Here is a 13,035-nt window from a genome sequence, read left to right as displayed (position 1 = left end):
TGTTGTTTTTATGAAGGTAGAGCCTCGGTTGGTAAATAAAAGTAATATCAAAAGGAAATAATTGTTCAGTGACCTTGAAACATTTTGTTGCCTGGCCTACATTTTTGTAGAAGACTTATTTGCATTACCATTGACTCAAGTCACCAAAAATATTATTTTAGAAAACGCTAAGGTCTGTGATCGGTCCATTTTTGTTTTGATATTTGTGTTCTCTAATTGCAACTTAATTACTTAAGAAGTTTTTTGTTGTCAGAAAAACAATCAGCAAGCTACCACTTTGTGTGTGTGGTCACCTGTGCCACTTGGGCGAGGAAGTATTTTATCTCAAGTTAAATAAAATAAAAATCCCTTCCTAATTTCACATTGCGATGGATATATGCCTTTAAAATACTTGCCTTGTATTTCATGGCTTTATACTTTTGAAGTATCTTTTACAAAATGCATAAGTGGATAATCTGGTATGTATTTAAATGGCCGCCAGTCGTCTGTTACCTTAAAAGCAAATTAGACGTAAAGAAATACGGTTGTACAGAATTCTCCTTACTTGGACTTAGGTGTTTAGCTGGTCACATATCCCAGTCTATATAAACGAGAGCCCGCTTTCATAACCAGGAGAAAAAATAAAACCAACAACTTCATTTTGCAAAGGGCTTTTTGTAGCACTGGGATTGTTTTGTTTATTAAATTAAGACTGAAATATTGAGCACTCGTTCTCTCAGTGTGTTAGATGTTCTAGAACTTACAGCCCAACTTCCCTTCTCTAAAATCCCAGCGTAAGAGAATGAACTTCAATGCTGTGATTACATAATAGTAAGGAGGAGAATTCTGAGAAATGGATAGGTGGACATGTCTTTGGGTTTTCTGGCTACTTAAATTCAAGTGCCCTCAAGGAAACTTTGACAATGGGATTCTTTCTGATAATCTGACCTGTATTGAGTACCTGCTGTATTTGGGACCTAGCACAGATCCATGTGAGGTTATAGAAGATAAACTAATAACCAGAAAGTCAGCAATCACCAAGTTTTTCTTAAGTTTAAAATTATTTTCTGAAGACTGAAACTTCTCAATCTTCTTTCTTCGTGAGTTCAATTTTGTAAAAAAAAAAAAAAAAGAAGAAAATTCTTCAAATATTTTTAATAATTCCCACAAGCAGGTATCATCCTGTTTCTAGTTTAATTTTTTTTTTTAATTTGAGTAGGGTTTCATGGTTAGGATTTGAAAACATCCCTAGGCCCACAGTTAATGGGACTGGAAATGGGAGCTACCAGTAAATCCTCATGGGAAGCTGGTCGGTCTAGGAAGACCCGGCCTTCAAGAGATGAAGCCAACGAAGGTGAACCTACAGATGGATGCCAGATTCCCCAGCCTCACTCTTCTCTTTACTTTTCCATCTTTTATTTTGTTTTTGAATAAGTATACTTCATTGGGTGAGATAATGTGTGGTTGTCCTCTTAGACTTCACGTGTATGAGATGCTGTTGACCATAGGTGTGTGTTGTGCACCCGAATGCCAGAGCTTCATCCTCACTGAGGCTTTACGCCCAGTGACTAATAGCTCCCCATTTCCCTCTCCTGCCGGCCTCTGGAGCCACCATTCCAGTCTCTGAATCCATGAATTTGACCGTTCTGCTTCCTTATACAAATGGAATCACGTGTCCTTCTGTGTCTGGCTCATTTCACTCCGCGTGATGTCCTCAAGGTCCATCCGTGTTGTCATTATTACAGAATTTTCCTCGTGAGTCTGCTCGGAGCATATACTGCATCTTCTCTATCCATCCATCTCTCAGTGCATGTTTATGTCTCCACGTCTCCACTATTGTGAGTAGTGCTGCCATGAACATGGGAGTGCTAATGATTTCTCTTCGAGATCCTGGTTTCAGGGTTTTTATTTATTTATTTACTTTTATTTTTATTTTATTATTATTATTTTTTTATAAATATCCAGAAGTAGGACTGTTGGATTGTGTGGCCATTCTGTTTAATATTTTGAGGAACCTCTCTACTGTTTTCCATAACTTCTGCACCACGGTGCATTCCCACCAGCAGTGTGCAAGAGTCCTAATTTCTCCACTTCCTTGCCAACACTTGTTGTCTTTAGCTTAACAATTTTGGGGGGTGGGATAGTTTCTTTGGGGTCACCAATGCTAATTTCCCCTTTGAGGTATACTTTAGACATACTTTTTTCTGCTGGTTTATATCCCATTAAGTATAGAGTATACTGCATGAATACATGATAAAGATATATGTGATTTAGTTAACTTGTTTTCCAAGAATGATTTTTTTTTTGAGAGGAAGGGGAGAAAGAGAATGGGGGAGAGAGAATATTAAGCAGACTCCATGCTCAGTGCAGAGCCTGATGTGGGGCTCGATCTCACAACCCTAAGATCACAACATGAGCTGAAACAAAGAGTCGGACGTTAACTGACTGAGCCACCCAGGTGCCCCAAGAATGAACGTTTCTTTATTATTGAAGTGATGAGCCTGCCAGTGACCCTTTCTCTTCTATAGATCACTGCTTTCTTACAGAGCATTGTTAGATCCTCTCTACAATCCTAAAATCCTCTTTTCCCTAGGTAGGGAAAGCCTGTCATAGTCAATTCAAGAGGGAGTGCTTGCTAAATGACCACGTTTCTCACCCTGCCTCTCTTATTCATGATCTGGATGCTGAAATATTCAGTCTTTCTGGTGCCTTAGTTTCCCCAACTGTTTGAAAAAAATAAATCAGAGCACAAATAAGAATTCTGTTCTGGCCAAATTTCTAGTATTCCAGAATTCTAATTTAAGAATATACAGCTTTTCCCAAAGTGCAAATTGAGGCACTGGCCATGATCAGAGTAGATTTTTCTCACCAGCAGCATCTGTGTCTCCTTTGAAAGTCTTTTGGCAGAAAATGGAAGTTTTCAAGAAACTTGCCTGCTACCTTACATGAATAGATCACCACCAAGAAGGCCAGAGAGTATTGATTCTTCTTTCACTGGTTTAATCTCAATACATTGTTTTTCTGGGTTAATATCCTTGAGAATTCATGGAGGATTGCCTGTTGCACTATCACAAGTAGCTTTAACTCGACTTGAATCTCTTTGTTGTCTTTAAACAGAAGACAGTTTCTTTAAAAAAAAAACTGAGCAGAAGGTCTAAAAATACTTGAAATGGTAACGAACTCTTTAAGAAATCACTCTTTGGGAATGAAAGGAAAAATTTTGTTGGAGCTTATATTCTGGAATTGTCAACTACAGCTGTCTTATTTAATAAATGCTATAAGAGCTCCAAGTTTATCATTTTTTGTTAAGACATTTGGCCAACTCGTGATTAGACAATGGAAGTGAGACAATTCCAGTTGTATGCCAGACGAGATTGGGTTACTTACCAAAAACATACTTTTGCATAAGTCTGGAAGTATTTGACATCAAGAAAGTTTGCCTTCATTTATTACAAACCCCGGGCTTAAGCACTGGAATTGTGCTGGCAAGAAAGGCTGTTCGTCATCTCTACAGATCTACTGTGTGCCGTGTTCTTCATGGGAAAGCATCCCTTGATGGAATGGGATTCCTGAGTTGGATGTCCTTTCCCAGGAGGAATAGACATAAGTATTGAGAATTACTAATGGTAATGGATTGCTACTTGGCACTCAGAGCTGGGAGCAAGAATTCAGACATATGTGTTTATAGAAAGGATTTAAGCTAATACAAATAAATAGCCTTTGATATACACTGAGAACAGCTGCTCTTTTCTTCAGGTTGAGGAGAACGTATTACTCGTGAATACATGAATGTGGATTTAGTCATCTTATCACTATCCTAAAGCTGTATGTAGGAGGGTTTATAAATGTTCTTTTTCATTAGAAAGTTTAGGAAGCCCTTTGCTCTTTAAATTGAGTAATCTTATTTAGTAAAATGGGATATTAAAATATAAAGTTTCAACATTTTTTTTTAAAAGAAAACTCATAAAGGCTCCTATTTCATTTCTTTGTTTCTCCCTACAGGCTTGTGTCTCCAGAGCAGCCACCAAAGGCCAAGTTCCTGACGTTGGGGTCCAAGTTCCGCTACAGCGGCCGCACCCAAGCCCAGACCCGCCAGGCAAGCACCCTCATTGACAGGCCAGCGCCACACTTTGAGCGTACCTCCAGCAAGCGGGTCTCCAGGAGTCTGGATGGAGGTAAACACATTTATGATAGTTTGGATTCCTTTAATTTTTCTCTAATCCAGTGGGATCAGAAAGTGTTGATCTAGCTAATGAGGTTCTCAGAAATATCCTAGAGGGATAGCTATTTTTCCTGAGTAAATAAAGTGGTATTTCTTCTACTCACAAGAAAAGTTTTATGGTGTTTTGAAGCTGTCATTCTGAATCTAAATTTTCTTTGTACTGTCAGTGCACACAAATATTAGGAATTCTCGTGGATAAAATGTTGGACAAACATATCGTTACTGATCTGACTTGTGATGTGTTTTATGCGTCTTAATTTCTTGAACTTGTTAATTACTGGCAATAGTGGAATTCTAAGAGTTTTGGCATGATAATACAAGAACCTTTATTGAACGGAACTTAAAACGTCTTAATTTTATGAGTTTAAAAACTCTCACTGAAGCTTACCAAACTTCGTAGCATATGAGAGAACCCATCCACAACTTCCAAGGATTAGTTTCAATGTAGTGCTTTAACAAAAAGAAAGGAAATACAGTGTAATCATTAGTTCGGTCAGCCAAGGTGGTAGGAAGAAGAGCAGGAAGATAAATGTATATATTTGTGTATTATTTTATTAGAATTCTAATTAGCTACCTATTTGTAGGTTTATATATTTTACATATGGAAATAAATTCGGGTTCCTTCCCCTCTATGTGTATCTTATTACCATAATTTTGGGTTAATAGCAGGTTTTCTGTAAAGGAGCTAAAGTTAATTTTATAGTAGAATGCTTTATAAGGGACTTCATTTTACTTTCTGCCTAGAAGAAGGTAATTGATGCGAATGACTTTCTCTCAGAAGTAATTTTCCAACATCTTTTGGTTGATTAATCTCAAAACATATACAGAATTAGCAATAACAGATCTAAAAATTTGTTTCACTACTATTGATCCTCAAAAACTTTCTTTTCTGACATTTTTCTGAAATATGAACTAAAGCAACTTCTATTTTAAGTAGCCAAAACAGATATGCTAATAGATAAACATGCTCTTTCTCATATACTGAAAACTCTTTCTATATGTTTATACACACACACACAAACACACACACACACACACACACACACACACACACACGAGTTTTTGAGTATAGTTGATCTAACAGTGTTACGTTAGCTCCAAGGGTACAACATAGTGATTCAGCTTCTGCATACATTACACTGTGCTCCCCACAAGTGAAGCTTCCATCCATACCGTACAACACTATTACAATACATTGTCGTGGCCTGTGTTTTCTATTCTGTACCTTTTATCACCATGATTTCTTGAAGCCTGTGTCTCCTATTGCCCTTTGCCCATCCACTGCCCCATTTCTCTCTGGCAGCCGTCAGGTCTTTGTGTTTATGGGTCTGATGCTAAAGATGCTCCCTCATTTTTTTTTAATAAATTAATTTTTTATTGGTGTTCAATTTACCAACATACAGAATAACACCCAGTGCTCATCCCGTCAAGTGTCCCCCTCAGTGCCCGTCACCCATTCACCCCCACCCCCCGCCCTCCTCCCCTTCCACCACCCCTAGTTCATTTCCCAGAGTTAGGAGTCTTTATGTTCTGTCTCCCTTTCTGATATTTCCCACACATTTCTTCTCCCTTCCCTTATATTCCCTTTCACTATTATTTATATTCCCCAAATGAATGAGAACATACACTGTTTGTCCTTCTCCGATTGACTTACTTCACTCAGCATAATACCCTTCAGTTCCATCCACGTTGAAGCAAATGGTGGGTATTTGTCATTTCTAATGGCTGAGTAATATTCCATTGTATACATAAACCACATCTTCTTTATCCATTCATCTTTCGATGGACACCGAGGCTCCTTCCACAGTTTGGCTATTGTGGACATGGCTGCTAGAAACATCGGGGTGCAGGTGTCCCAGCGTTTCATTGCATCTGAATCTTTGGGGTAAATCCCAACAGTGCAATTGCTGGGTCATAGGGCAGGTCTATTTTTACCTCTTTGAGGAACCTCCACACAGTTTTCCAGAGTGGCTGCACCAGTTCACATTCCCACCAACAGTGTAAGAGGGTTCCCTTTTCTCCGCATCCTCTCCACATTTGTGGTTTCCTGCCTTGTTAATTTTCCCCATTCTCACTGGTGTGAGGTGGTATCTCATTGTGGTTTTGATTTGTATTTCCCTGAGGGCAAGTGATGCAGAGCATTTTCTCATGTGCATGTTGGCCATGTCTATGTCTTCCTCTATGAGATTTCTGTTCATGTCTTTTGCCCATTTCATGATTGGATTGTTTGTTTCTTTGGTGTTGAGTTTAATAAGTTCTTTATAGATTTTGGAAACTAGCCCTTTATCTGATACGTCATTTGCAAATATCTTCTCCCATTCTGTAGGTTGTCTTAGTTTTGTTGACTGTATCCTTTGCTGTGCAAAAGCTTCTTATCTTGAGGAAGTCCCAATAGTTCGTTTTTGCTTTTGTTTCTTTTGCCTTGGTGGATGTATCTTGCAAGAAGTTACTGTGGCTGAGTTCAAAAAGGGTGTTGCCTGTGTTCTCCTCTAGGATTTTGATGGAATCTTGTCTCACATTTAGATCTTTCATCCATTTTGAGTTTTTCTTTGTGTCTGGTGCAAGAGAGTGGTCTAGTTTCATTCTTCTGCATGTGGATGTCCAATTTTCCCAGCACCATTTATTGAAGAGACTGTCTTATTTCCACTGGATAGTCTTTCCTCCTTTATCGAATATTAGTTGACCATAAAGTTCAGGGTCCACTTCTGGGTTCTCTATTCTGTTCCATTGATCTATGTGTCTGTTTTTGTGCCAGTACCACACTGTCTTGATGACCACAGCTTTATAGTACAACCTGAAATCTGGTATTGTGATGCCCCCAGCTATGGTTTTCTTTTTTAAAATTCCCCTGGCTATTCGGGGTTTTTTCTGATTCCACACAAATCTTAAAATAATTTGTTCTAACTCTCTGAAGAAAGTCCATGGTATTTTGATAGGGATTGCATTAAACATGTAAATTGCCCTGGGTAACATTGAAATTTTCACAATATTAATTCTGCCAATCCATGAGCATGGAATATTTTGCCATCTCTTTGTGTCTTCCTCAATTTCTTTCAGAAGTGTTCTATAGTTTTTAGGGTATAGATCCTTTACCTCTTTGGTTAGGCTTATTCCTAGGTATCTTATGCTTTTGGGTGCAATTGTAAATGGGATTGACTCCTTAATATCTCTTTCTTCAGTCTCATTGTTAGTGTATAGAAATGCCATTGATTTCTGGGCATTGATTTTGTATCCTGCCACGCTACCAAATTGCTGTATGAGTTCTAGCAATCTTGGTGTGGAGGCTTTTGGGTTTTCTATGTAGAGTATCATGTCATAGGCGAAGAGGGAGAGTTTGACTTCTTCTTTGCCAATTTGAATGCCTTTAATGTCTTTTTGTTGTCTGATTGCTGAGGCTAGGACTTCCAGTACTGTGTTGAACAGCAGTGGTGAGAGTGGACATCCCTGTCTTGTTCCTGATCTTAGGGGAAAGGCTCCCAGTGCTTCCCCATTGAGAATGATATTTGCTGTGGTCTTTTAGTAGATGGCTTTTAAGATGTTGAGGAATGTTCCCTCTATCCCTACAGTCTCAAGAGTTTTGATCAGGAATGGATGCTGTGTTTTGTCAAATGCTTTCTCTGCATCTAATGAGAGGATCATATGGTTCTTATTTTTTCTGTTGCTGATATGATGAATCACATTGATTGTTTTACGAGTGTTGAACCAGCCTTGTGTCCCTGGGATAAATCCTACTTGGTCATGGTGAATAATTTTCTTAATGTGTTGTTGGATCCTATTGGCTAGTATCTTGTTGAGAATTTTTGCATCCATGTTCATCAGGGATATTGGTCTGTAATTCTCCTTTTTGGTGGGGTCTTTGTCTGGTTTTGGAATTAAGGTGATGTTGGCTTCATAGAACGAATTTGGAAGTACTCCATCTCTTCCTATCCAAACAGCTTTAGTAGAATAGGTATGATTTCTTCTTTAAACATTTGATAGAATTCCCCTGGGAAGCCATCTGGCCCTGGACTCTTGTGTCTTGGGAGGTTTTTGATGACTGCTTCAATTTCCTCCCTGGTTATCGGCCTGTTCAGGTTTTCTATTTCTTCCTGTTCCAGTTTTGGTAGTTTGTGGCTTTCCAGGAATGCGTCCATTTCTTCTAGATTGCCTAATTTATTGGCGTATAGCTGTTCATAATATGTTTTTAAAATCGTTTGTATTTCCTTCGTGTTGGTAGTGATCTCTCCTTTCTCATTCATGATTTTATTAATTTGAGTCTTCTCTCTCTTCTTTTTAATAAGGTTGGCTAATGGTTTACCTATCTTATTAATTCTTTCAAAGAACCAACTCCTGGTTCTGTTGATCTGTTCCACAGTTCTTGTGGTCTCGATTTCGTTGAGTTCTGATCGAATTTTAATTAACTCTCTTCTTCTGCTGGGCGTAGGGTCTATTTGCTGTTTTTTCTCTAGCTCCTTTATGTGTAAGGTTAGTTTTTGTATTTGAGTTCTTTCCAGTTTTTGAATGGATGCTTGTATTGCAATGTATTTCCCCCTCAGGACTGCTTTTGCTGCATCCCAAAGATTTTGAACACTTGTATCTTCATTCTCATTAGTTTCCATGAATCTTTTTAATTCTTCCTTAATTTCCTGGTTGACCCTTTCATCTTTTAGCAGGATGGTCCTTAACCTCCACGTGTTTGAGGTCCTTCCAAACTTCTTGTTGTGATTTAGTTCTAATTTCAAGGCATTATGGTCTGAGAATATGCAGGGGACGATCCCAATCTTTTGGTATTCGTGAAGTCCTGATTTGTGACCCAGTATGTGGTTTATTCTGGAGAAAGTTCCATGTGCACTTGAGAAGAATGTGTATTCAGTTGAGTTTGGATGTAAAGTTCTGTAGATATCTGTGAAATCCATCGGGTCCAGTGTATCATTTAAAGCTCTCGTTTCTTTGGAGATGTGCTTAGAAGACGTATCGAGGGTAGAAAGAGCTAGATTGGATAGATCCTTTAAGTGATCTGTGATATAGTGTCCCTCTTCATCTCTCACTGTAGTCTTCGGGGTAAATTTTAGTTTATCTGATATAAGGATGGCTACCCTTGCTTTCTTTTGAGGGCCATTCGAATGGTACATGGTTCTCCAACCTTTTATTTTCAGGTTGTAGGTGTCCTTCTGTCTAAAATGCGTCTCTTGTAGGCAGCAAATAGATGGGTCCTGCTTTTTTATCCAGTCTGAAACCCTGCGCCTTTTGATGGGGTCATTGAGCCCGTTCACGTTCAGAGTTACTATTGACAGATATGAGTTTAATGTCATCATGATATCTATTCAGTCCTTGTTTTTGTGGATTGTTCCACTGAACTTCTTCTTAAAGGGGAATTTTAAGAGTCCCCCTTAAAATTTCTTGCAGAGCTGGTTTGGAGGTCACATATTCTTTCAGTTCCTGCCTGTCTTGGAAGCTCTTTATCTCTCCTTCCATTTTGAATGAGAGCCTTGCTGGATAAAGTATTCTTGGTTGCATGTTCTTCTCATTTAGGACCCTGAATATATCCTGCCAGCCCTTTCTGGCCTGCCAGGTCTCTGTGGAGAGGTCTGCTGTTACCCTAATATTCCTCCCCATGAAAGTCAGGGACTTCTTGTCTCTTGCTGCTTTAAGGATCTTCTCTTTATCTTTGGAATTTGCAAGCTTCACTATTAGATGTCGAGGTGTTGAACGGTTTTTATTGATTTTAGGGGGGGATCTCTCTATTTCCTGGATCTGAATGCCTGTTTCCCTTCCCAGATTAGGAAAGGTTTCAGCTAGGATTTGCTCAAATACCTATTCTAGCCCTCTGTCCCTTTCGGCGCCCTCGGGAACACCAATTAAACGTAGGATTTTCTTCCTCAGGCTGTCGTTTATTTCCCTTAATCTGTCTTCATGGTCTTTTAAATGTCTCTTTTTTCCTCAGTTTCCCTCTTTGCCATCAGCTTGTCTTCTATGTTACTCACTCGTTCTTCCACCTCGTTAACCCTTGTCGTTAGGACTTCTAGTTTGGATTGCATCTCATTCAATTGATTTTTAATTTCTGCCTGATTGGATCTAAATTCTGCAGTCATGAAGTCTCGTGAGTCCTTAATGCTTTTTTCTAGAGCCACCAGTAGCTGTAGAATAGTGCTTCTGAATTGGCTTTCTGACATTGAAGTGTAATCCAGATTTTGTAACTCTGTGGGAGAGAGGGCTGTTTCTGATTCTTTCTTTTGAGGTGAGGTTTTCCTTCTAGTCATTTTGCTCAGTGCAGAGTGGCCAAAAACAAGTTGTATTGGGAAAAGGAGAAAAAGAGAGAGAGAGAAGTTAAGAAAAGAGAAAAAGAAAAAAGAAAAGAAAAAGGAAAAAAGAAAAAGAGAAAGAAAAAGAAAGAAAGGTGGAAAAAAAGGTGGGGAAAGCAATCAGAAATCAAAAAGAAAAAAACAAAAACAAAAAACACGGGAAGTATCTTCTGATTCTGTAGACTTTAAGTCCCGTGACTTCCCCTGGAACTTGTCCGTCTAGCTGGTCTTCTGGGGGAGGGGCCTGCTGTGCTGATTTTCAGGTGTTAGCACTTGGGGGAGCTGCTCTGCCCCTGCCTGGTGCAGGGCTTAGTGGGGGTTGTTTACCCCGTGAGGCCCCAGGAGGAACAGCCACATTGGCTATGGCAGCTCTGGAAACCTGGATTCAGCTCCCACAGTAACTCCGGGGCTCTCAGTCTGCAGGGCCTAGAGGCTCCGGGGCGGGGCCGCTGATCTGCTCAGCTCGGGGCAGGAGCGTCCTTGCTGTCCTGGGCCCTCCCGGCCTCTGCCTGTCCCCGGGGGAGGCCGGATCCTGGGCTGTTTCCCAGCGCCCTGTGCTCCGGGGCCTGCGCTGTTGGATTCGCGCTCCCCGTTGCGCAGCCGCCGCTCTGCTGATCCGCTGGAGCCCCTCCGAGCTGCTCCAGGCCGAGCAGCCCCCTCCGTGCAGAGCCGCGCCCGAGTGCTCGGGTCAATGTGTGCGCGCTGCAGCCCTTAGGGAGCTCGGCACACTCTCCCCAGGCCGCAGGTGTCTGTTAGTGTCCCAGGGAGCCCGAGGGCATCCCCGCCCTCCTGGGTCCTGCTGTAACTCCCTGCGAGGCCTTTCCGCCCGGGAAGGTTGGTGCAGCTCCTGCTTCTCCAGGACGGGGCTCTCCTGTCCTGGGGACACTCGCCCCGGCCTCAGCCCGGCTCCTCGCGGGGCCCCTCCCCCTCGGAGGCCTTTTGTTCCTTTATTTCTTTTTCCCCGTCTTCCTACCTTGACAGAAGCACGAACTCTTCTAAGCGTTTCAGCTGTTCTCTCTTTAAATCTCAGGCCGAATTCGTAGATTTTCAGGATGATCTGAAGGTTATCTAGGTAATTTGGTGGGGACAGGTGATTTGGGGACCCTACTCTTCCGCCATCTTGCCCCTCCCTTAAGATGCTCCCTCATTAATGAAGGCTTGACACTCTATTTTTCCCAGAATAAACTTGGAAAAGTCATCCAGGCAGACGCACAGAGATAGTTGCAGGGATTCATTGGTGGGCATTTTGTATATATAGTGGTTAAATCTTGATTCTGGAGAATCTTCCGTATAGTTTTGAGGGGACATATGTACAAGGGGATCCTACAACGTGGTTCAAATAAATGTCCACATTTCCAAATGTTGTAACATAAATGGTAACGTAGTGGATTTTTAATGCCTGATAACTGCCAGTGTATCTGGCTCATCAACAACTGAGCACTTTTTTCTAGTAAATGTGAACCATGTGCCCTGCCCACTCATGGAAATATTTCACAAGCCTTGCCCCTTACCACGGGAGTTTATGTACGTGCTGAATAACTGTACTCACTGTTGGCTAACGCCCCGAGAGAAGTCATTCCTCTTTCTGGAAAACGGTCTGTTTCAGCCTGTTTTAAACTCTGAGGCTCTATAACTCCTACATGGCAAATTCTAGAGTTTAGAAAGAGCGGTAAAGTCCTGTCCTTTTGACATATATAACCACTGCTCGAGGAAACCCACCATCTTGTGTGAGCAGTTAGTGCAGAGGGTTATAGTAGGTCTGTATCTGAAACAATGATTTTTACAAGCAAAAGCAACAAACATGGCACAGTGATCCATTATTTTTCCTTTTGTGTTTTGGACACTGTAATTCATCAGATGGGCAAGTCATCAAAAGGATTATTGTGTTATTGTGAAAAATAGAAGGCTTTTCATGCCAATACATGACCAGACAGCCAGTGAACTATTTGGTTAGGGCTCATAGTTTTTCCATCCCGGAGCAAAGCGAGGCTGTAACCTGGTACTGAACTTGACTTTCACCATCACTCCCCATCAGCATATCTTTTGGTTGTTGTTGTTGACATGTGTTGCATTTTCTTGTCCTTATTTAGGTTAGGCTAATTTACATCCATAAATATTCCTTACTTTAAGGTTTGACAAATTGAAATCAATCTTCCAGTGCTTGCCTGCAACCTAAAAATCAATGTGATACCTAAAATAAAAATCAGTCTAGAAGTCTTTTTTAGAGCAGTGGTATTCTGAGATTGGAAAATCAAATAAAAAAGGAGGCAAGTCAGTCATTTAAGAGAACAGCCAAGATGCATTTGCCAATAGGGGAGACCGTATGATTTCCTGAAAATGGAGTATGTAATATGCAGGGACCTTCAATCGGGCTGTGGGAGAAGGAAAGCCCATCTGGAGAAGAGGCATTTTGGTTGGGACTTGAAGGATGAGGAGGAGCTAGCCGTGAGTAGAGCATTTCAGGTAGCAGGAGCAGCATGTCTGCAGGTTATAGGATTAGCGAGAGCCTGATACAGTCCAGGAACAGAAAGAAGGCTTTGCACATATGGGGAG

General features: G+C 40.8%; 1 protein-coding gene across 11 annotated transcripts in view; it reads left to right on the top strand.

The window, feature by feature from the left end:
• Positions 1 to 13,035, top strand: part of EPB41L2 (erythrocyte membrane protein band 4.1 like 2) — a 205,546-nt gene that overhangs the window by 155,300 nt on the left and 37,211 nt on the right. For all 11 annotated transcript variants that reach the window (XM_055312067.1, XM_055312066.1, XM_055312065.1 and 8 more), the window contains exon 11: positions 3,982 to 4,154. In XM_055312067.1, the coding sequence (XP_055168042.1) occupies positions 3,982 to 4,154 (173 nt within the window). The remainder of the gene's footprint in view (positions 1 to 3,981; positions 4,155 to 13,035) is intronic.

The sequence above is a fragment of the Nyctereutes procyonoides genome, unplaced genomic scaffold, assembly GCF_905146905.1.
Source record: "Nyctereutes procyonoides isolate TBG_1078 unplaced genomic scaffold, NYPRO_anot_genome, whole genome shotgun sequence".
Lineage (NCBI taxonomy): Eukaryota > Metazoa > Chordata > Mammalia > Carnivora > Canidae > Nyctereutes > Nyctereutes procyonoides.
This window is presented reverse-complemented; position numbering and strand designations above follow the sequence as displayed.